The sequence below is a fragment of the Myotis myotis genome, unplaced genomic scaffold (assembly GCF_014108235.1).
Source record: "Myotis myotis isolate mMyoMyo1 unplaced genomic scaffold, mMyoMyo1.p scaffold_m19_p_13, whole genome shotgun sequence".
Classification (NCBI taxonomy): domain Eukaryota; kingdom Metazoa; phylum Chordata; class Mammalia; order Chiroptera; family Vespertilionidae; genus Myotis; species Myotis myotis.
In genome coordinates, this window is record NW_023416317.1 from 26216742 (window position 1) to 26241800 (window position 25059).

Here is a 25059-nt window from a genome sequence, read left to right on the forward strand (position 1 = left end):
TTGGACTGAATGCGGGCGTAGGGGGCGGGGGTGGGGGGGTGGAGGTGTGCATTGAGGCAGAGCCGGGTGAGGCCAGAAGGGTGGTCTGTGCTCCCCCACCACTCCATCCAGTCAGGAAAGCTCAGATGACAGGGGGACTGAAAAAGGGTAGATGTTCTCAGATGACATTCTTGGGATGTGAAAAGATTCAACAGCGAAGGCCCTGGGACTGGAAGGAACTGAGGGGCATTTTCCTACTCTGAGTTGAGCTGATTCTGGTGTACCCCAGGCAGGTCATCTTTTCTGTTAGAAGAAAAGAAAGGGGCCTTGGAGCCTCTCTCCTCAGCAAATCTACACAACACCATTCTTTGTTGTTGTTAATTCTCACCTGAGGATATTTTTTTCATTGAATTTTTTTTTTTTAGAGGGAGTGGAAGGCATGAGGGAGAGGAGAGAGAAAAATATCAATGTGACAGAGACATCAATTGGTTGCTTCCCACACATGCCCTGACTAGGGTGGGGATTGAACCTGCAACCCAGGTACATGCCCTTGACCGAGAATCGAACTCATGACCCTTCGGTGCATGGGCTGATGCTCTAACTATTGAGCACACTGGCCAGGGTGACACCATTCTTATCCATTCTATGTCAAATGGGGAAGAATAGATAACAAGAGTGGGTGGTCCCTTGCACGAGCTTAGATTTAAGGACCCAGGGAATAGTAACCACACCTAACACAGGTATTGTTTTTTTCCTGTTGACCACATACTGTTGGACCCCCCCATGCAAGTGGGACTGGCTTAAAGAGGCAGAGTCCAGGGGCAGAGGGTTGAGGGAGGAAGAGGAAGAAACAGACGGGAAAGGCTTGCAAAGTAAGAAATTTCCTCCTGGCCTGGAGCCACCGTCACACTTGCGGCCAAAGTTCTTCCTGGGGATGGTATGGAGGTCTCAGGTTGGTCCTCAGCCCTCCTGCTGGGTGACCTGCACAGCTCCTGGTATTTCAGTCAAGGCCAGTTCACCCAGCAGAAAGTCACCTTTGCTGTGCTGAGGAAGTGACACAGAGAGCAAGACGCTAGGAAAATTCCTTGGCAAGAGGAATGGGGAAACCAGGACAGATAGCTGAACAAACCGGCTGAGCAATTTCCAGCCAAATATAGAAGGTCCCCAGGGCGGAAAGCCCCAGGTGCCTAGCAACAGGCAAAGCTGGTGCCAGACCTCGCCCCCAGGTGGCCTCCCCCCCCCACACCTCGCCCCCCCCCCCCCCACACACACATTGCTGCTCATGCAGTTTAGACCCCCTGACCTTTTCTCCATAAAGATAACATCCAGGCCTCGGCTGCATTTCAACTCCAGGCCCAGGAGAGCAGCAAACCATGAGCAGCTGTGCTGACTCATGACCCTGCACCTGGCACCGGCCAATTGGTAGACCTCGATCCTGAAAGGACTCACCTGGAAAAGCTGATGAATATTCTATCGCGATCTCCCCTAAGACCGCCTCTAAACTCCCAGCCTTTAAAAACCATCAAAATGAAGGGCCCAAGGCACACTCTTCCTCCCGCTCTCCCTCCCAGGAGCACGCCTTCACCTCCCCCTCCCTTCTTTCCCCACGGACTTGCCACCCGGAGAGCAAAGAGCAGCGGTAGCTGGTCCCGGCCTAATACCCTGAACCTGTGTCTAAGGCAGTGGTTCTCAACTTCGAGGCCCAGAAATCAGGATTTTAAAGATTCCCAGGTGATTCTAATGTGCAGCCAAGGTTGAGAACCACTGGTCTAAGGCCTTTTCTCTGACTTCCCAGTGAGCCAAAACAGTTCCGCCTCATCTCTCTCCTGTTGCTGCTTCTCTCCTAAACCCCTCCTTGTTTCACTGTTCCCAGCTTTAATAAACATCCTCTCATAATCACCTGGACTCGTGTTGTGAAATCTTTCCTGCACAGAGTCAAGAACCACACACTGCAGGCCGCCCGCCTGAGGCAGATCCGCTCCGGCCCAGCACTTTTCTGGTGACAGCAGTAGCTCCCGGGAAAGGAGTTTCTCTGTGGCCTTTGGATGGTGCCAGCGTGGTTCTGCTCAGCACAGTGGAGATTCCTGCATGGACGGCTCACCCCTAAGGGTCTCCTTCTCATGCCGTGCACGACTATCCCTACCACTGACCAAAGGTCCTAGAGAGGAGAGGTTGCAGCCAGAGCCCAGGTGAGGAGGACCTGGCGTCTCTGAGGCCCTGATCTTTTAAAACGAGGTTCCTACCTCTGGCTGAGCAAAGTGGGGTCCCCGTCGGAGAGAACCCCCAGGTTGAGTTGCTGTCGCAGGGCTGGAGGCACCCCAGTGTTTTGGGCTCATCTCTTGAGAATGGGTGGCCTCATAGTAATAATGATCATGTAGAGGTTCAGAACAAGCTGCCCCAAGATGTGCCCTAGCCGTAAGCAGATTATTTTGAGCTTAAGGCAACTGAGACCCCGTGGGCTCACAAGAAACTTCTGCTTCCCCTACTCCCTACCCCCTTAGCCAGAAGAATGCAAATTAGGAGCCAAGCCCACGTAGGAGATCTCTCCAGTAATTACTGAACAGGTGCTCTCTCTGCTTGACCCTTTGAAGCCCCAAGGTGCCTAACCTCCCTAGAGCTCAGAATGTCTTCTGTACCTCAGCTTCCCTCTCCATCTCTGAACCGCTCATGTACGTGGGGTCTCTGGCCTCCTATGTATGCAGGGTTCCATACATACACATGTAATTAAATTTGGGCATTCTCTCCTGCTCATCTGCCTCATGCCTATTTGATTAGACCAGCTCAAAGGACCCCGAGGATAGAGAAATGTTCCTCCCTCCCTACAACGGCACTTACTTAGCACATCTGTGTGCATGAGTGCAGCACAGGGCGCGGCAGTAAGGGCGGCAGGAGCCTACCTGTGTGGCCCTCCGATGGGCTCCGCCATGAAGGGGTAGCCGGGTCTGAGGCTGAGATAGGCCTCCTGTCATCTTAAGATGACAAGCAAAGGCTCCAGTGGAGAGGCTGCTACAGGAAAAACGCTCCTCACCCCACCCGGTGCAGCTGGTTGAACTGGAATTGCAGGAAACTTCAGGAAAACGGGGCCTGGGTTTGAGAAAACACCCTTCAACTCTAGTGGACACTTGAATCCCACTGCGCTCCCCACCCGCCTTGGCTAGGATGGCTGAACAAGTTACCTGAATTTGGGCACTTTTACAAATACTGCTGTATAGGACTTAAGACACGCAGGTTATATGATTACTTCCCTACCACATTTTAGTGGACAGTGTGTAAAGGTTTTCACATATTTTGCAACATGTGGATAAAATACTTTCAAACAGTGATTGAGTTTAAGCATTTCAAACTCTTAACTGAATAAGTCTCTTTATTTCCGTAAGCACTTAAGTAAAATAAAAGGTATCAAAATTTCCAAGATATAGATAGGGCAATTAATTGTGAAAGTTAGAGATTGAATGATTTGCTTCATTTTCTTGCTACAAATGTTTCTTGCTACAAATCTAGCATTTTTAGCTGTTTTAAACTAACACACACACACACACACACACACGCACACACGCACACACTACCCTGTTAGGTCTGATCAGATAACTGAATCGATATCCCTTCCTCCCCTGGGAACTGACCTTTAGGCCACTTCACAACCAACATTCCCTTTTGCTTAGGCCACATTCCATTTGCTAAGACCATTATCCTTCCCCTCCAGACCTTCCCAGGATCTGGACCCGCCCAGAGGATTCCCCGCCAGGAAAGCCCACCTAGAGTCCTTTAAAACCCCTGACTCCTGTCCCTGGGTGCTGGCGCCATTTTGGGGCTCAGCCCACCTGGTTTTCCAGGTGACCTAATAAAGTTAAAATTCTTTACCACTTTTTGCCTGGTGCGGTCCTCCTTCGGTCACGCTAACAGTTTTACTCTCCTGCATGTTCCCCATAAGTAACGAGGGGCTTCCTGTAAGAAACAAAGCCAGTGTGAGGAGGGGAAGTGCCTGAATCTGTGCCTCATCTCCTTTGGTCACTGAAAGGGCCAATGATCACCCCAAACGTCCTCTGTGACATTAGAGTGTGCTGTCAGTCCCTTCAACTCCTTATCAGAGTCCAAATAAAAATCACCTTCACAGGTCAGTGCCAGCTTTGCTGTTTTAAGGCAGCTTTTTGTCTATGAACTGTTAAAGGGTAAACGGAGGCATATAAACACATTGGAGAGTTGATTTAAGCAAAAATCAGCCAGGCAGTGTCAAGCCAGAGTGAGTAGGAGCTCTTCACCCACACAAGCCAGGGAGACATACAGAGAAGGCGCAGAAGTAAAGGACGGAAATTGGTTGGCTAGAGCTTACAGCCTACTTGGCTGACTGTGACTGGTGGTCCTTAGCGTTTGATTTCATATCCTTGAGACATTTACAGATTGTGTTTTTTTGCAGACCACCACGGCATTAGAGTCACCTCCTTGCTCAATTAATTTACCACCACCTTGGCAGAACGGGTGCTGGGCTCTTTTCCACAGCAGGCTGTTTCATTGTTTCATTAATGACCAGGACTCTATTGATTCCCCTAAGGATTGCAGGAGGAGGAGGAGAATACGATTGTACAGGGCCTGACTGGGTCAGTGCTTCTAAACTGGTCCAGAGTTGTGGAGCTGCGGAGGAGAGCTGGGAGCATTCTGCCAGGGAGGGCCCCCTGAAGGAACTGAATTATCTACACACAGAACTGGGGCGGAGGGTGAGTGGGAGGAACCCTATGAGTGGCCTGGGTCTTGAGGTCGTAGAAGAACCCTCAGGTCACTCTGGTCCAGTCTCCAGCTTGACCATGAGCAAGTGGAGGGCAGCATCCCAGGGCTCCTGGGCTCAGCAGAGTGCTTAGTGAAGAGCAAGGGCCCAATATCTTGTTCTTGAAGACAGGGAAACCAAAACCCAAAGGGGTTACCTGACCAAGATCATAAAGGTAGTTTCTAGTGGAGTCGGGACTTTCAGCCAAGGCCTTGCTTCTCCTCCGTTAGCCGCAGTATGTCATTAATTCATTGAACAGGACCGTCTTCCTCGTCTAAGGGCCAGGGGCTCTGGGTATAATAAAGTCCCTTCCTGCCCCTGGAGCCATTTACAATCTAGTAAAGGAGAGATGAGAAATGTGTAAAACTAGATGAAGGATGTGCTGGTACTTACTCTGGGATTTAGATGGGCCTGGTCTCCGGAAGTCACCAACATGGGCACACGCCTCCCTCGTCGCGTTGTGCCCTCCTTTCTTCTAGTTGCTTGGGCCACTGGATCTTCCTCGACTTTCCTTCTCCCACATTCATTCTGTCAACGAGTCCTGTTGGTTCTACCATCAAACATAACCAGAGTCTCACTGGCCTCATCTCCCGCTGTGCAATCACCCGGGACCAGCCACTGCTCTCACCCCGTCCGGATGCCAGCCCACCCGGTCTCACTCGTCCTCCTATGCCCTCTGAGACTTCTCCCAGAGCAGGCAGAGCAACCCAGAAGGTAAGTGGATCTTGTCACTCTACTGCTCAAAACCTTCACCTCCATCTCCTATCTGGCCACACACATCGTGCTGTTTTGAGCACACCATACGTTTTTCTTCTGCTTTAAAAGAGTTTCCTCTACAAATCCTTATGACTCCCTTTCCTCACTTCTTCAGATCTTGGTTCAGGTATCTCCTTCCTAGTGAGGCCTTCCCTAACCACCTAGTTTAAAATTCCATCCCCACCTCTTCTAGTCCCGTATGCAGCACACCCACGCTCCTTTCCCTGCTTAGCTTTGCTCCACTGTACTCAATACCATCTGACACAATACTTGTTCATTTAGTTTCCCTTCTCCCCCCAGAACACTAGTGTAACCAGCCTCAGTGATTTGGGCTGTATGCTTACGACTGACATACAATTTGGTGTCAAGTTTAGAACCGAGACTTGGGGTCGGTATTTCCCAAACTTTAAAAACAACGGTCCCACAATAACACAAATATCCCAGGCTCCCTACTGGAAAAGGCCTCCAGGTAAAAATTAAGGTTTCACGTATACATTTGCATGAGTCAAGATTGTGTTGAGCTTTTTTGTTGTTTGAATTACAAAATTAGGTGTTGGTTTGAATTTTTAAGTGTAAAATCGTAATATGGACTATGACTTCTTAAACTGTATACCTTCCCACCCCTGAGCCCGCCATCTCCTCAGGAGATTCTTTTTTTTTTTTTTTAATTAAATCTTTATTGTTCAAATTATTACATTTGTTCCTCTTTTTTTCCCCCCCATAACTCCCCTCCTCCCAGTTCCCGCCCCACCCTTCGCCCTCACTCCCCACCCACTGTCCTCATCCATAGGTGCACGATTTTTGTCCAGTCTCTTCCCGCATCTCCCACACCCCTTTCCCCCCCAGGAATAGTCAGTCCATTCCCTTTCTATGTCCCTGATTCTATTATAATCAACAGTTCATTCTGCTCATCAGATTATTTATTCACTTGATTCTTAGATTCACTTGTTGATAGATGCATATTTGATGTTCATAATTTGTATCTTTACCTTTTTCTTCCTCTTCCTCTTCTTAAAGGATACCTTTCAGCATTTCATATAATACTGGTTTGGTGGTGATGAACTCCTTTAGCTTTTCCTTATCTGTGAAGCTCTTTATCTGACCTTCAATTCTGAATGATAGCTTTGCTGGATAAAGTAATCTTGGTTGTAGGTTCTTGGTATTCATCACTTTGAATATTTCTTGCCACTCCCTTCTGGCCTGCAAAGTTTCTGTTGAGAAATCAGCTGACAGTCGTATGGGTATTCCCTTGTAGGTAACTGAGTTTCTTTCTCTTGCTGTTTTTAAGATTCTCTCTTTATCTTTTGCTCTTGGCATTTTAATGATGATGTGTCTTGGTGTGGTCCTCTTTGGATTCCTTTTGTTTGGGGTTCTCCGCGCTTCTTGGACCTGTAAGTCCATTTCTTTCACCAGGTGGGGGAAGTTTTCTGTCATTATCTTGCTCTCTCTCATCTTCTGGCACCCCTATAATTCTGATGTTGGTACGCTTGAAGCTGTCCCAGAGGCTCCTTACACTATCCTCGCATTTTTGGATTCTTTTTTCATTTTGCTTTTCCGGTTGGGTGTTTTTTGCTTCCTCGCATTTCAAATCATTGACTTGATTCTTGCGCTCCTCTGGTCTGCTGTCGGGAGTCTGTATAATATTCGTTATTTCAGTCCGTGTATGCTTAATTTCTAGTTGGTTCCCCAATATAAGATCGAGGGTCTCATTAGTTTTCTTGTAGATCTCATTAAGTTTATCGGCGGCTTCTAAACAGTTCTTGAGAGACCTTAAAAGTGTGGTTCTGAACTCTATATCTTCCATTGACAATTTTGTCCTGTTTCTTTGTCTCCGCATTTTGTTATGCTTCCTTGGTGCACCCCCTAGTGATCTTTGTTCGCAGTCTTATAGTTAAATCTTGATTGTTGTAGCTAATTTCAGGGAGGGTTTGACCTCCAGGCCAAGTGGCTATGAGAATCAGCTGTGTCAGCAGTGAGAGAACTTCTGTCCTCTAGGGAGGTGCTAATCTGGCGTTTGCCTGAGGCTATCCGGCAAATGCCTCAGTGCAGGGCTTGGGCGGGGCGGGTCGCACAGGATCAACAGGGTGGTCCGGAGAGAGCAGTTATGGCGGCTCTCAGTCCTGTCCCCAGGGGCTCTGCCTCTCTGAGTCCCAGCACCCGCTGCAAAGCTCAGAGAGAAAGCTGCACTCGCTCTGACCGAAGCCAGACAGTCCCGCTTCTCCCGTTTGAGTCTGGGTCCCTAAAGACTCGGCCGGATCTGGAGCTCAGAGTCTGCGACTCCCTCCCGATTGAAAACGCCAACCGCGCCCTCCGCCACCAGCCCGCTCTGCGCACTCCGCACCTCAGAATTTGACTTCAGCTCTGCGCCTCCTCTGAGTGTCCGTATGCATTTCTCTTTCCTCCTAGTTGTAGGACTTCCACTCAGCCAGCGTTCCTGTGGTTCTGGGTGATGTCCCTTCTGTTTTTTGGTTTCACTTTTGAAGTAGTTGTTCAAAGCAGCAAACTCCGGCGTTAACCTATGCCGCCATCTTGGTTCTCCAGGAGATTCTGATATGCCTCTCCAGCGGTCTCTTACCCATTCTGCACTGAGAATCTGTCTAAAATGGTGGGTATTTTTTCTTTTTAAAAAAATCCACACCCAAGGATATGTGTATTATTTTTTTTAATTGATTTTAGAAAGGAAGGGAGAGAGTGTGTGAAAGAAACATTGATGTGAGAGAGAAGCATCGATCAGTTGCTCCCGTACGTGCCCCCACCGGGGACGGAACCTGCAAGTGCCCTGACGGGATGATGCGCCAACTAACCAAGCCAGAAGACCAGGCTTTTTTCTTTTTTTAAAGACAGTGCAGGCAGTGTAGCCTTCTCAGTTCTGGGAGGAATTGAGGAGTATGTTAAATTTGGAAAACATTTAATATTGTTCACTCCTGACAAAAGAATTCTTTGTATCTAAGACTGAATTCCACGTCAAAAGTAGATCAATACAAAGAAAGTACAAACGTTTTGATAGTATGGAACAAAGAGGATCTGAAACACAGGCAAGAAACGAAACAAATTGTAATAGGACTTTAGTAATTAAACAGGTTACACACAGCAAGCATGTTAAACTCAAAGGCTAACACGGGCCAAATAAACAAGGTTTAAGTTTATGTGGGCCACAAAAAAAACAAAAGCTTAATTTTCATAGAAATGTAGGTTTATTTCGATAGAGACATGCTGAATACAAGAGTAATCATTAATATAAAATAATACGTTTTAATAAAAATATTTTTTCTTGAACATTACCAGAAACTGAATAACTGCACAAATGAATAAGCATAATGCAAATTAACCTATTTTTCTTGTTCTCCAATAGTGAAATATTTCCTGCTATGCACACCAAACAAGTCAGTCAAAGACTAATGACATGGCAATCGGCTGCTAAAATATTCGCTGCTAGTATTAGTGGAGAGAAATGGTGTGCCTGCCCATAAGGGACATAAGGGAAATGAATGCAACACAATTATAGTAATCAGTCATTAGCGAATGTTGCAGTTCATTATTAATAATTACGTGTAACAGGATATTGTAAAAATTAAGTTACAAAATTGTTATTAAAACATTTCTTACAAACCGTTATATTGGCTGGGCCGCAAAAATATTCGCTGTGGGCCACATATGGCCTGTGGGCTGCGAGTTTGACATGCTTGGGTTACACCTTCTGTGCTGTGAATATAAAATATAGGCATAAGCTTAAAAAATGGTAGCAAAGTGGTGTCACCAAACTAAGAAGTCAAATGCAAAATGACATGCCAAAGAATGAACCTTTTGGCCAGATAAAACCGAACCTCAGGTGAGAATGTGTATGAGAAATCAACTCTCTGAAGATCGGTCAGTTTATTTTGAAGCATGTCATGTCTACCCAAGACAGGTTATTCTCTGAAGGGTCAGCACTGGTCATTGGCCTAGAGTAGAAGAGAAACAGCAGAGACCAGAACACAGCAGTGCCAGGCTCTGTGTACACATAAAGGGGCCCTGCTTAGCCTCAGTTCTCTCTCATTTTGGAATCACGCAATTTGGAAAAGGAAACCCAACTACTAGTAAAGTATGACCCCCTTTCTCTTCAAAGAAATAGCTTATTTACATTGTGGAGTGGAACCCCAATTCTTTAATATTTCTGACAAGTTTTATTCTAATAACACGGGCCAGTCTGAGCTGGGATCTGGTATTTCAATACAAATAAGATCCTTAGAGATTCAGAACCTTATTCCTTCCTCCTTGTTAACCTTAACCTCTTCTGGAGTCATGCGGGCTGTTTTATGAAGATTGATTTAGAGATACTCAGAGGGCTACTGAGGTTCTACTGGGAAGGATTCTTGCCCTTCTCCTTGGGGGTACAAGATATTGACTGACCGGCGTTTGGGGCTGTCACTCTGTGTTCTCTAGACAAATCAGCAAAACGGCACGACGTGATCGAATCCCAACACTCAGAAGGGCGCACTGGAAGTCAAGCTCCGGTGCAGGCTCACCTGCAGAGTCGGTACGGCACCTGAATCACCAGACACTATGGTGTCGACCTTTCTGAGAAGAGCAGAAATGTGAGATTCTTCAAAAAGTCTAACATAGGCTGAACACTCAGCTCTAAATTATTTACCCAGACAGGAGTAAAATATATTCCTCAACACCAGGCGTGCATGGCTCCGAGGAACGACAGGGCGCTGCACGGCACACGGTAGGCCCTCAAAACAAGTCTGTTGAATGAATAACAAGAAATGACCAGAGTCCCTCAAACATCAGCCTGGTTACATGTAAGAACACAGAGCCCTTTCCAAACTGCTTCGTATTTTTTTGTAACTGAGGATTCCTCACTTCTGTCATTCCCTTACTAATAAGCCAGGTACAATAATTTTAAACAAGAATTCCTAAATCAGTAAGAAAGTAAGGTCTCACAAAGAATAGACGGGCTTCTTGTAATTTATTTGAGTTATTTCCAAGCAACAGTTACAAAAGTTTTTAATTTTTATAATACTCTTGATAAGAAAATAAAATTTAAATAAAAATACATTCTCAATAATACAATATGGTTACACAAATGCACTACATTAAGTTTTGATAACTTACATTTTAAAACTGGACACTGTAAAAACCGATATTTACTAGCAACATATTAATTTCCAAGTTATAAAAATGGAAGCAAATAATATCAATCAAGGCTGGTAGTTTAACTCGAGAATAAGTCCTGTATTTTTCACATCAGCAAGCACACCTGAAAAGCTCTGTTGCATTCTGTCTTTACAGTATGTACCGTTAGAACAAATTAAAGGTGCTTTTACGTTTAAAACAATCTGTTTTCTAAAACCTGGTATGAATGAGCCTTTCTGATAAATGCATGAAATTAGGCTTCAAAATCAGAGACAAAAGCCACAGCATTTGTCATTTTTTTGAATAATAAGGAAAGCCTCATTTGACACTTAACCATTACCTGTTATATTATAAACATATTTCTTTGGCAAATAAAATCATTCAATTTGATAAATTATATTCCTGGGAGTGAAAACTTTGCTATTGCCCATCATCTTATTAAATGAATATTAAAACACAAAGTTGAACAAAAAACAAAACAAACAATAACAACAAAACAAGTAAGAGATCACCTCAATTTCAACTGGTGGAAGTGGCTAATCTAAGAACCAGAACTGGCGTTTATGGCAAGAGTAGTCTGTATCGTTTTTTTCTTTCCTTCTTGGGGTTTCCAGGTTTTTAGGGTGAAGTGAGCTGCCATATATGTTTTCAAGTGTGGAAAAGGCAGAGAAAGCAGATCAGGTAGTAAAAATCAAAGTATTCATAGGTAACGGCAGAGGAATGAGGCCCTGGGGAGCCAAACAAAAAAGCACTACTAGCCAGACTTACATTAATAAGTCACAGTTTTAAACCGAAACGTGTAAATACTCCAAGGTTCAAAGTACCACATTTAGAAAATGTTTAAGTTTAAAAAGACAAAATAAAAGTACCGTGGTTTTTAATACTGATGAAGCAAAGTATGTCCTTCTTGACTTCAAGTTGGCAACTTGCTTCGATTGCTTATTTACAGTTACGGTTTTTAGGATAAAAGTAAATTATTAGGATAAAACAGGATTCAAACAGTTGCTTGCCCAAATTCCATTTGGCTAGCAGGCAATAAGGAAATAGCAATGAAATATAAACATTTTCAGGAAAGCACTATTTCTAGACTTAAACACCGATCATTGAACTGATCATAAGGATTAGATACCACGGAGTATCTATAGCATAATCTGGGGCTGGGAGCCCAGATTATTAAAGTGCGCTGGGCGACTGTTCTGGAGTTGGCGCTCAACTTGGTAACAGTCACACTAGGAGAGGGCGTCCCGATGGTGGCCCTTATATAACACAACATGGAATAGCAGGTGAAGTCGAGTGATTTTCCCACCACCTTCGTTCACTGTTTACTCTCTCCTTTTTCAGAAGAAATGTCCTTAGAAGTCATGTTAACCTGAACTCTCAAATCAAGAAAATGAGTACCTGATATTTAAAACAATGAAAAAAATTTAGTGGTCTTATTTTATTTCATTTGCCACCATTCATCCCAAATGTAAACAAGATGCACCCAACAGTGCATGTTCCCTGGTTCCTCCTATCTGAGTTCTGTTTACATCTTTAATCAGGCAGTTTTCTAAAGTTTCGGTCACTGCTCTAATTGTAATATGTAATGACTAATGGACCAAAGAAAAATCTTGTATTTTTTTCTTTTTTTTTGGAGGCAGAGGGTAGGTGAACTAAATAAATGGAAAGCTCTGACTTATGGGCTGGGATTTTCTAGAAAAACAACACAATGTTGGCAGTATAGAGCAGGCACTAATGGTAGTGAAAAGTCCACAGAACACGGAGTGTGTTACAAAAAGAGATGATACGGAGGAGTTCTCCTTTTGTTACAAAGCTTCTTTAGGAAGATTCTTTCTATTTAAAAAAAGTTGCAGAAACATGGCTTTCGACACACAGATATGAAGGGAATCTTGGATTTCAAATTCTATAGCAATACATCAATATGGGATTCCCAAACAGTTAATTCCAATTATTAAATATTAAATACAAAGTGAATGCAGATGACACTGAAGCCAATGTTCATTCTTAAATACTATAAACAAAACATATGATGAATTGAAAAACTCCAACAAAAATATTTTCCAGTTCTGAATTAATTGGTCAAACTCTAGGATGCTTTCCCACCAATTGGATTTTCCCTAGAAAAAAAGAGAAAATATTTTTTCAAAAGTTAAAAAATATAACATTTTAAAAAGTGACACACACCGCATAGTATCTATGAAGTATTTATAATTTTCCCTTGGTAATCTCTCATGCCAAGTCTTATTTCATTAACTCAGCAAGTATTTGCTGACCACCTAACCACCTATTAAATGTCAGGCACTATTTCAGAAGCTACAGCTACAACAGTGAAGAGAATAGACCAAACCTTTTGTCCTCCTGGAGCTTACATTATGGGATAAGGAAAATAAAACAAACAAGTAAAATATTTAGTACAAGAGGGAATGGTATTTCTTGATCGAGAAAAATAAAGCTGGAGAGGGGCACAGTGTGTGTGTACAAGGAGGACCTACTACGTAAGGATGGCCAACACTGGCTAGGGCTCATAGGGAAACTTCCTGGGGCTCCAAAACCGTATGGTACTGTGGGAAGAGAACCGACTACACTAATGTAGAAGAGACAGGATTAGGATGTTTACAATATACTGAGCCTTCGATTCAGGGAGAACATAAACATTTATACCTGTCAAACTGATTTTTATTGCTCAAAAAGCACAAAAATAATTATTAATCTGCATAATTTAAAACACACACACCTAAAGTGATGGGGCCTGGATTCAAAGTCCCCTCACACATCAGCTGTGTGACATTGGGCAAGGCGCTTCTCTTGCCTGAGCCTCAGTGACTCTAGCTGAAAATGGGAATGTAACAATGTTGGCTGACGTGAGGATCAATGAGACAGTGTACCTTGTGGCACACATTTACTTGCTGGTCTAAGGACTGTCCCCTCCCTATTGACGTCTGTGTAAACAGGAAAAAGATTCTAGTGCTAGTCCGGGACAGTCCTGCAGCCTAGGGGAAACTGGAGTTACCATTAGATAAGGTTCTTTTCACTCAGTGAGGATAAAACAGCTCCTTCTACCTCTGGACACTATTATATAAAAATGTGAGGCTCTGAACTATTGTAGCCCATCTGTGAGCACGAGGGGACAGCTGAGGACAGAAATCACCTATTGAGGAGGCTGAGTGGCTGGATGGACTTTGATGAGAGCGCTGAGCTGCTGAGCTAAACAACTGTAGAAATTAGGACTCAATTTGTGAGATTAAAAGATTTCTTATTGGTTAGGACTTCAACTGGGATTTTCTGTTACTTGATGCTAAAAATAATCTAAGTGATCTGATCTAAAGTACTGGACACAGTACCTGGTGCTAGAATAAGCTCCTAATAAATGTTAGCTGTGTTGTTATCCACTGTAGTATCCATCTACAGCTGAGATGGACCCGAAAATCTACTATAAAGTACTCTGGCACTTGGACATCACTTTTTTTTTTTTTTTTTTTTTTTGGTACGTAGTATGTATAAGGCACTGTGGGAGATACTAAGGAGGAAGAGGGTCAGTAAAAACAAAACGAATAACAGGCTACCGGGTATTCAATTTAATGGATGACGTTGGGATATAACATTAAAAGTAGAGATGATGTACAGCACCAACATGAGGAGATGATACCAGAACTGAAAACACAAAGATCACTGGCCAGGGAGATTCTCACACAAGAGGAAGGTTCTGAGCTGGGTCTTGAATAATGAAGGTAGGAGGCCTGCATTTCAGGTGTGAGTACAGAGCAATCTCAAACTATGTTTAAAAAGTACCTTAAAAATACTTACTTGCTCCCATATTTTGCACTACTTGATCTTTTCTTCCTATACTTTTCATGAGGTTCATCTAGCTTCTCTATGATGCTTTTTATTTGCTGAATTGTCTTAAAGGTTGTTACAGAATCCTCGATTACAAAGTTAGAATAATCATCAGGCTCTTTCTGTGGTCCTTGATACACTGCTATAGTTCCACAAGCCTCTACAAGGAGCAGCAAAATCTCTGATCAGACAACTATGTCCCATAAATGTAATTAGTAGTAGAAATAAGAACTTTTCCAGTGTCTCAAGCTGGGGAGATTTCCCCTGGGAATGCACAGATAACCAAAATACATTCATTTTATTAAGTATGATCCTCACATTTATGCAAAAATAGCATTTTTACTTCATGAAAATCTATGAGAAATTCTCCCCCCTTTGACAGTTTGTCAACTGTCACATAAGTAACATTTTGGTAAATATGATTATTTTCAACTTTAAGATAATGCCAAAGCAATACTTCAGGAACTGGTAATTAAGGAACATGGTTAAATAAAAATATTTTAATCATACATTACCTTCCATTTTCTGTAGCTTAAGTAAACTGAGGGTAAAAAGGGAATAAATTCTTTCTGTTTCTCTGTCTTCATCAATATCTATCTGGATGTCTGCAGGGACACCTCTATGGTAAAAATGAAATTAAAGATATTGAGAAAATTTCACTTTGTTAACATGCCAAACATTTTTGACAGTTTGAGACTAAAAAACAAAACCACAGAATTTTGTAGAAGGAACCTAAGAAATCTAGTCACATTTGGTAATTAAATTAAACAGGGCCAACAGAGGCTTGGTTATTATGCAACTCAAATCAAAAGAAGAGGAATTTAAAAGTGAAATCCTTTTCATAACCTATGCTTCATCTTAATAGTAACACGTTATTTCTTCATTCAATAGCTGTTCTATACAATCATAAAAGGGAGTGCTTAGCCCAGCCAGTGTGGCTCAGTGGCTGAGCACTGACCTATGAACCAGGGGGTCATGGTTCGATTCCCGGTCAGGGCACATGCCTGGTTTGCAGTCTTTACCTCTGGTGGGGGGCATGCAGGAGGCAGCTGATCAATGATTCTCTCTCATCATTGATATTTCTATCTCTCTCTCACTCTCCCCCTTCCTCTCTCTAAAATCAATAAAAACATAAAATTTTAAAAAAGAGAATGCTTGCCCTCGCCGGTTTGGCTCACTGGATAGAGTGTCGGCCTGGGGACTGAGGAGTCCCGGGTTTGATTCCGGTCAAGGGCATGTACCTTGGTTGTGGGCACATCCCCGGTAGGAGGTGTGCAGGAGGCAGCTGATTGATGCTTTTCTCTCATTGATGTTTCTAACTCTCTATCCCTCTCCCTTCCTCTCTGTGAGGAGTCAATGGGATATATTTAAAAAAAAAGAGAGAGAGAATGCTTAGCCCTTCTTCCTTGATATCTTGGCTCAAGTTTATGTTGCCCTTTTTTCTGACTTGTGCCAGCCACTATTAATTTGAGAACATTTCTATCACTCTAAAAAGAAACACTTTACCCATTAGCACTCTCCATCCCTCCTGCCCTCCCACCCTATGTACTGCTAATCTACTTTCTGTCTCTATGAACTAACCTATTCTGGACACTACATAAATATTATTGTAAGGTATATGGTCTTCTTGTCTGGCTTCCTTCATTTATTAGCATGTTTCCAAGGCTCATGTGTGTTGTAGCATATGAAAGTACGTCATCTCATTTTATGGCTGGAAATATTCCATTGCATAGAGACCACATATGAAACACTGCTTTTTCAATCGGAAAGAAACTTACGCAGTACATGGCTTGCAGCCGAGAGCACTTTCACTGGTCTCCTGACAGCAGAGCCAGCTGCCATTGAGATATGCAGAGGGATGGTAAGAGCTGAGCCTGTTCTGATTGCACCGGCTCACCCTGCAGAGTACGTCTATCCATTCATTAGCTTCTACACAATTATTTGCCTGGACGTAGAGTGGTTTCTCCGTATGAATTACTTGGAACATCTTTATAGGCAATTAAGATAAAAAGTTAGTGACAGTCTAAAAACCAAGACATAGCACAAAACAGAAAAAGGTATATCACAGAAATATAGTTTGCTTGGCTAGATAACTGTTGCTGAAGTAGCTTATGAACTGTTACTTTTCAAGCAAGGACAATCTGAGTCACATGATACTAAACTGATCATCACTATATAATTTTTAGAAGCCACACGTGGCCAAAGGAACGGACTATCATATACATAGAAATAAAGGGAGGGAATTTCAGATGGAAGAAAAAGTGTAAGTAACAGCAAAGCAGTGGGAAATAGAGCAAAACAAGGAAATCGCCTTGGTTGGCTGGAGTATAATGGTAGGTACTGAACGGCAGAAGATAGGATTGCACAGATTGGTTGAGAATATATCACTAAAGATTTAAATGTCAAGCTGAGAAGTTTAATAGGGTAATATTGAGAAAAGTGCTGTTAACTGAATAGGCTAGGCAGACTCTACAAGGCATCAACAATAACGAACAATTTTAAGACAGTTCTAAACAGCAATTATAAAATATTAATGATTAATGGCAAACACTAAAATGACCAACCTCTGGAAAATTTTCAACTAAGTAACTATATGCACTTTAAAAAGCTTTAATTATTTCTGTAACTTACATTTTTCTTGTTGAAAGAGCTATCTTCCAGTTTTTCCACAGCAAGAATGTTTTTCACTGGAATTGTGTAAAGTGCATCTTTCCCTAAAAAGAAAAGAAGTACAACAAAATTAAAATAATTTCCTGAGAATTATAACGCTAAGAGGCTAATTCTGTAAGGTTTCAGTTCATCTTCTTGATGGTAGGAGTATAAGTAACTACAGATTTCCAAACTGCACACATATAAATATTCTTTATTTTATGGAACAGATAACTTTTGATTGTTTTCTATAAAGTGACTTCCTCTTTACTTTTTATCAGTATAAAATTAAAACATTTTCAAGGAAAAATGTGGAAATAAATTTGATCTCTATGTAGAAAATAAAAATGTTATAATTATTTTTTATATATCTAGCATTATTTTTATTTTACTGTGAGATGATACTCAAAAAGCATTTTTCAGTTGATTAGAACAAATTCTCATAAATCTTTTCTTAACATTCAATATAATTTGGTAAAATGTTATAATAGTTTGTAATATTAAATGGAGACCTAAAAAAAATACTTAGTGACAGAGGCCTATTCGAAACTTGCTTAATTTTCATTCATGGAGTTATCACATGAGCAGTGAATCTATATCTAGGTAAATTTTTCTGGTTTTCCAATATAATTAAGGGGTAACCCTCAAAATAATGACTTTTCATTGAAAAATTGTTCATTACTATCACATGTTGGCTGGTCAGCTGACTAGAGCTATCAAATTTACTCTAAGAGATACAGGGAACAAAAGTAAAAATTTTATTTGGTACAGTGAATCTTTAACCCAATTTAAGAATTTGGAAATTTGAGTTTGCTAAAAAAGCTCCAGTCCTGGCTGGGGTAGCTCAGTTGGGTTGGCATCATCCTGTATAGCGAAAGGTTATGGGTTTGATTCCCAGTCAGGGCACAAGCCTGGGTTACATTACAGGCTCAATCCTGGGGAGCGGGAAGAGAGGTGGCACACTTAGGAGCCAGCCAATAGATGTTTTGCTCTCACATCGATGTTTCTCTCTCCCTCTCCCTCTAAAAAAAATCAATAAAAAATAGAAGCTCCATAATAATATGGCATGAAGGATATGATGCACTTCAACTTACAATTTACGTGAGAACAGACTTGATCTCATATAATCATAGGAACTATAAACAAATAGGATTATGACTTTTTCTGGTCATTTTGTAATGTTCTTAGAAAGTCAAAGCTTTGTTTTCTTTCTCCAAACTTTCTTTTAATGACATGTAGAGTAAAGTGCTGGAGGTTAAGACCTTTACATTTTACATTAGTCCATGTAATGTACAGCTTTTTGGTCAAAGAGAGTTATTTGTTTAATAAAGGCTTTCTGTCTTAAACAGAGAGGTTAACATAGACTATTTGCTAAGTTTGGTTCCTATCATAAAATCTAAAATTTGTGTAATTCAAGCAGATGTGATATATAATTAAAAAAACACATAAAATCACTTAATTCAACTATTGTATTGAATGTGTACTATATACCAGACACTGTATCTCACTTGGGACTAAGCAATAAGCAGAACATAATAGGCCCCTAATGAAGGTGATGTTTAGGTCTGGAAAGATTGACATAGACAAATATATACTAGGTGGAGATGAATGCTATAATTAAAATTACCTGAGGTGATGTTATAGAAAGTCATTGGGAAGTTATTTTAAATTGGGTGGTTAGGGAAACTTTTCTAAGGAAATGACATTTAACTTTAACAAATATAAATTGTAAATGCACAGGATAATAAGAAAAAACCAACAGTGGTCTCCTGAAAGCAGACAAGGTCAAATTTACGGCAGGGGAAATGGGGAGGGAGTAAACTCAAGAAAGCCACAGGCGGAGCTACATGTAGCGTAGAAGACATCTGCACAAGTAGGACTGGTTAGAAGACAGCTTAAGCCAGAGTCAATGGACACACTCAGACACATCAGCATGATTCGTCGGCGAGCTGCATCTGAACAGCTAGGCCAATTAGGTCTTCATCTCTCCTCCTCCCACCCCCGCAGCCTGTGCTAAGCATCAGTCAACAGAGGCATATATCCTGGGCTAAAGCAGCAAGGATGCATACTGGGCTGTAGAGCAGTGCCATGTCACAGGTAGCTGCAGCCCTCAGGAGGGAAGAAGAGCACCCACACCAGAAAACAAGCACTAGCACCCTTGCCCCTCCCTCAATCAAGGGCTGTAAGCCACCGAACACTCGAGCAGTAATCAAACTGTAAAACACAATATGAGCAAATCACAAAAAAATCGCAAAAAGATAAACAAATATGAGCAAATCACATACACAACACAAAATCACCAAAGAGATGAGGAAATCACCAAACTCTAAAGGAGAGACACACATAACACAACAAAGAGAGGAAATCTCAGGAAACTGTGTGAAAAATTATGGGGCAGAAGACATGTATGTGGGTGCCGATCTACACTACAGGGGGCACCACAGAGGTTACAGAGAATTTACAAATTTTGCAGGAAATTTCTATTTTTAGATTTGTTGAATATACAAAGCATGCACATACCCTAGGATTGCTATATTCGTTAATTTCTGGACAAATTATAATTTGGCATACATAGAGAAAGCACACTGCTCCCAGGCACATATACTGTCATGTCATCAGAGTTAATTCACAGTAAATAGAATGAATTGCAAAGTAAATTATTAAAACAGAAGACTTTACTGAGGACTTTCTAAAAAATACGTACAAAAAAGAGAAAGAAACTGTTAAGTAAAAACGTTAAGAGCCGCAGTGATGGATTTAGAAGTTTCAATAGCTGTCTAATAAGAATTCCATAAACAGCCCTAGTCGGTTTGGCTCAGTGAATAGAGCGTCGGCCTGGGGACTGAAGGGTCCCAGGTTCGATTCTGGTCAAGGGCATGTACTTTGGTTGCGGGCACATCCCCAGTAGGGATGTGCAGGAGGCAGCTGATCAATGTTTCTCTCTCACTGATGTTTCTAACTCTCTATCCCTCTCCCTTCCTCTCGTAAAAAAATCAATGAACTATATTAAAAAAAAAAAAAAAAGAATTCCAGAAACAGAAGAAAAATAGTGTTCAGGAGAAAATTACCAATGAAAATGTCCAAGAGATAAAGGGAGAAATCTTCAGACAAAAAGGATCCAACAAGTACTGAGCACATAGAAGCAAAAAGGCAATACCTATACAGGTGACTGTAAAATAGCAAAGCTTGAAAGCTAAAGGAAGTCTTAAGTTTTTAGGAAGAAGAATCAAGACTGAGAATTAGAGGACTGACATAAAAATTCTCATCAGCAACAACGGGAACTAGCAAACCATGGAGTATTACCTTTTTAAAAAATATATATGTATTTTTATTGATTTCAGAGAGAGATAGAAACATCAATGGTGAGAGAGAATCATTGATTGGCTGCCTCCTGCACACCCCCTACTGGGGATTGAGGCAGCAACCTGGGGATGTGCCCTTGACTGGAATTGAATCTGGGATCCTTTAGTCCCCAGGCTGACACTATATCCACTGAGCCACCAGCTAGGACTCCTAGGAGTAATATCTTAAAAGTTCTGAGGAAATATAATGTTAAATTCAGTCTAACTATCATTTAAGAGTAAGGGTAAAATGAACACTCTTTAAAAAATATGCAAGGACTCAGAAAATTTATCAGCCATAAAGCCTATCTAAAATAATTCCTGCAAAATAAATAATGAATCCAGAAAAAAGAAGTATGTTATAGAAGAAATAGTGTGCTGGGCAGCGTGGGGTGGGAGGATCCTGCCTTTCTCTCTCACTCTTGATACCTGATCCTTTAGCAAATCCTGTGAGTACTATCTTCAAAACAGACCAGGAACGTGACCCATTTTTACCACCTCCATTGTTACCAACTGGCCCCCTTGCTCTCTGAGTTACTGCAACAGCCTCTTAATTGGTCTCCCTGACCCTGCATTCTTTCTTCTCACAGCACTCCATACGGCATGAGTGATTAGTCCCATTAAATGTTATTCCTCTGCTTAAAACTCGCCAATGCCTTTCCATCTTAGAGTAAAAGACTTCCAATGGTCCATTAGCCCTATAAAGTCTAACTTCTCCATGATCTTTTGACATCAGTTTCTATGATTACCCCTTGCTCTTTTCTTTTTCCTTAGCCACAAGAGCTTTCTCATGTTTCTTGAATACTCCAGGCAAGCTTCTGTTTCAGGGTGTTTGTACTGGCTGCCATTAGTTATGTCTGCATTATTACTACCCCAAATATCCACATGGCACATTCCCTCATCACCTTTAGGTCTTTGCTGAAATGTCACTTTCTTAGTGACATTTAAAAATTTTTTGATATCGCAACTCTACTCAATAAGCCCATCATTCTATATTCCCCTTCTTCTTTTTGTCCATCTCATTTATAATCACCCAATATGACATACTTTCTTTTTAAATCCTCACCCAAAGACATGCTGAGAGAAGAAGAGAGAGAGATTGGCTGCCTTCCATACCTGCCCTGACTGGGAATTGAACTGGCAACCTTTCGGTGCACAGGTACATACTTTTTTGTATGGATTGTCTATTACTACTAAATGGCAAGATCCACAAGGGCAAGGGTTTTGGTATGTTTTATTCACTACTGTGTTCTCCAAGTCTAGAACAGTGTGAAGATTAAAAAAAAAAAAAAAAAAAAGCAGGTGAAAATCAAGTCAACCCAAATGTATTAAGATTTCTGTTTAAAGCTTCACGGAAATTTCTTTTACATTGTCTACAAGCTATATGAGCTAGAACATTTGCTGTCATATGGAAGTTCTGTAGGCTATATGTTTGTATCTGAATATGCCAGGTCTCCCAAAAGTAGACAATATCTAATCAAATTTGGAGAACACAGGATAAAATTTTAGAGATTAATTTGTTAATAATCTATTATTAGTATGCTTGGTGAACAGTTTAGAAGCCTAGAGTGGTGATTCTTAAAATAATTCAGATGACAACATATCCAGAAGATATGGCCTTCTTTGAAAAACACCATTTATTAAAAACATTTACTAATGTATTAATGAAGGTAGTAAAACATGGCTCCTAACCATTAAGGATTTTAAAGACTAGGGGGAGAGAGAGAGAAAAGTAAGGACCACCTATGTCACAGAAGTTATCACTAAAGCCTTAAAGAAACATAGTAAAGGAAGAGCTCAACTGAGGTGGCTGGAGGCTCATAAATCACTTCTGTGAAGAGCTAACACTGGATTTGAGGCTTAAAGGACAACAAATTACACAGGTGAAGAAGGAAAGAAGGGGATTTCTAGGTAGAGCATACGTAAAAGCACGAATGTAAAGGAGTACAAGTTAAAGAATTGCAAGAGTAGTCTGGTGAAGCAACATAAGGAGAATGCAAAAGGAGAGGCTGGGTGAGAAAGGAAGAGGCTGGAATACCAGTAACTCCCTTGGTCCCAGCACACAACCAAGAGCACTTCCAGGTGTAGATGACTGCATCACAATGCAGCAATATAAAACCATAATCCAAGCAGACAGGCCCATAAAAAATTGTCAATGTAAGCATGACTGATAACTGATTGAGTGACCCATAATATTCACTTGCCACACATTACTTTAGTTGTATTGAAGTTCTGTTGCTTACTATTGCTTGTTAGTAATTCTCGAAGCAGGCACCAGATTTTTAATAACTTATTTGAGAAATACCCTTAATAATGAGAAAATTCTATTAATTCCTTTCCCAATAATTTGGGAAAAGACTATACTGTTTGATTCTAAGTGGCAAAAAAATTCAGAATACTAGGTTCCAGTAAGAGGATAGAGTGAGACTCAATGATTCAGAGCTATGTGATAGGAAATTTGGGAGGCACTCTTTCAGACACCAAAGTCACGTAGGAAGTGCAGCAAGAGACTTAACTAGCAGCTGTGGCTATCCAGAAAGTAGCAAGGAAACAGGAAGCAAACAAAACATTTGCTCAACAACCAGAGAATCCAAAGCCCATGTGTTTTATTTTAGAAAAAATTCCTGAAGTCTTTCATCAAAGACTTTTAATCTTATGCATAATTTTAACAAACACAGAACCTGTATCCTCACTCCTAGTGTATTAGCAGTAAAAAATGGAGGTGGGTGATGGAGGTGGAAGTGAGATGTTAAGTTATGGTTCACTGACAGCACAAGAAATTAAGTGACAGCCTAAACATAAAGAGAATAGAGAAAAATTGTATTAAGCAAACACAGGAACACAAAAAGCAACAGCAGTCCAAGGCATTTAGCTGGGGAGTAAACAGCTGCACACACCCATAACAGCCCTGAAAACATCACTAAATCAGAGCATTATGTAATAATTAATATTATCAATGACAGACCCAAGTCATCCAGAAAATGTTAACTTACGTTCAATGAACTCTTTTTTAGAAGGCAGGAAAGCATGTAATACATTTTGGAAAAATCCATCAAAATAGTTAAAGCAGCAAGAATGGATGCTTAAAACTGTAGCCTTTGGTAAACTTCATATAATAGAGCTCACTCCTCCAATGTCATTCCAACATGTTAAATTTCTTAAGGCCTGAAAACAATGTAACTTCTAATGTGTCTATTTTATACCTAGAGCAACTAATCATTCTACACAATTTTATGCTTATAAGATCACGGGATAGAACAGAGGTTCTTGAGAACTGTGAATAGACTTTGGGTCTACGAACTCCCTGAAATTACACGCAAAGTTTGTGTCTAGTTTGTACGTGCATTTTTTTGGAGGGAAGGGTCCCAAGCTCTCATCTGACTCCTATTTTCTAAAACCAAAAAAGAATTTACAATACTGGCTTGGATTAGAAAATACTTTAAATAAGAAAAAAAATAGCTAATTTATTCATGGAGAATGACTCACCTTACATTTTATTTCAATAAAATTGAAATGTAAACATAATTACATTGTGACAACTATTTTAAGAATGCTGCTATGGCCCTAACCGGTTTGGATCAGTGGATAGAGTGTCGGCCTGCGGACTGAAAGGTCCCTGGTTCGATTCCAATCAAGGGCATGTACCTTGGTTGTGGGCACATCCCCAGTGGGGGTGTGCAGGAGGCAGCTGATGGATGTTTCTCTCTCATCAATGTTCTAATTCTCTATCCCTCTCCCTTCCTCTCTGTAAAAAATCAATAAAATATATTTTTTTTAAAAAAGAATGCTTCTATGTATGTGAGGACATATATATAGTATTCAACATAAACTATAACTTCTAAATCCCTTGAAGTATGCTTAGCATAAAAAATGCTGTCTGGAAGGGCAAGTATATAGCCTATTGATCTTTTTTTTTTTTTTTTAAATATATTTTATTGATTTTTTACAGAGAGGAAGGGAGAGAGATAGAGTTAGAAACATCGATGAGAGAGAGACATCGATCAGCTGCCTCCTGCACATCTCCTATTGGGGATGTGCCCGCAACCCAGGTACATGCCCTTGACCGGAATCGAACCTGGGACCTTTCAGTCCGCAGGCCGACGCTCTATCCACTGAGCCAAACCAGTTTCGGCAAGCCTATTGATCTTTAGCCATAAAAATTATCTGGATGCCTAAAAATAAAACGCACTTGGTTTCTTTTGTCTTATTAATATATTTGGACATATACAGTCTTCTGACTAGGCCACTCAAAGAAATTATGAAACCAAAAATTTTTCTTATTACTCTATTCTTCAAAAAACACTCTATTTGGCACTCTACATTCTCTTAAAAGTAGCCTATGTTTGGTGTTTGTTTTATCATTTCAGAATTTATAGCAGAAGCTCTCTTACTTTACCTAACAGATTTGATAGATTGACTGAGACTCCCCATTTCCTCTGTAAAACATACTAAATGATGATGCTCATGGGATGCTGAATGCTTATGGTTGCTAGGCAACTGTCTATTAAGCCTGTATCCTTCTGTTCCACTGGTTCAGCTTTTTTGCTTACCAAGTCTGTTGGGTTTGTTCCCAAACCTATTTATGCCATTTTCCATGTTGTAATTATAATTTACTGAAATATA

At 41.1% G+C, this 25059-nt stretch overlaps 1 protein-coding gene across 4 annotated transcripts in view; it reads right to left on the reverse strand.

Annotated features, from left to right (window-relative positions):
* Nucleotides 1-10421: 10421 nt before the first annotated feature.
* The window catches only part of RASA2 (RAS p21 protein activator 2), a 129866-nt gene continuing 115228 nt past the window's right edge, over nt 10422-25059 (reverse strand). For 3 of the 4 annotated variants that reach the window (XM_036332368.1, XM_036332366.1, XM_036332365.1), the window contains 5 exons: nt 17078-17160; nt 16225-16433; nt 14962-15065; nt 14417-14606; nt 10422-12729 (listed from right to left, as the gene is read on the reverse strand). In XM_036332368.1, coding sequence (XP_036188261.1) covers nt 12699-12729; nt 14417-14606; nt 14962-15065; nt 16225-16433; nt 17078-17160 — 617 coding nt within the window. In that variant the 3' untranslated portion in view covers nt 10422-12698. The remainder of the gene's footprint in view (nt 12730-14416; nt 14607-14961; nt 15066-16224; nt 16434-17077; nt 17161-25059) is intronic. The other variant, XM_036332369.1, reaches the window with a different exon arrangement.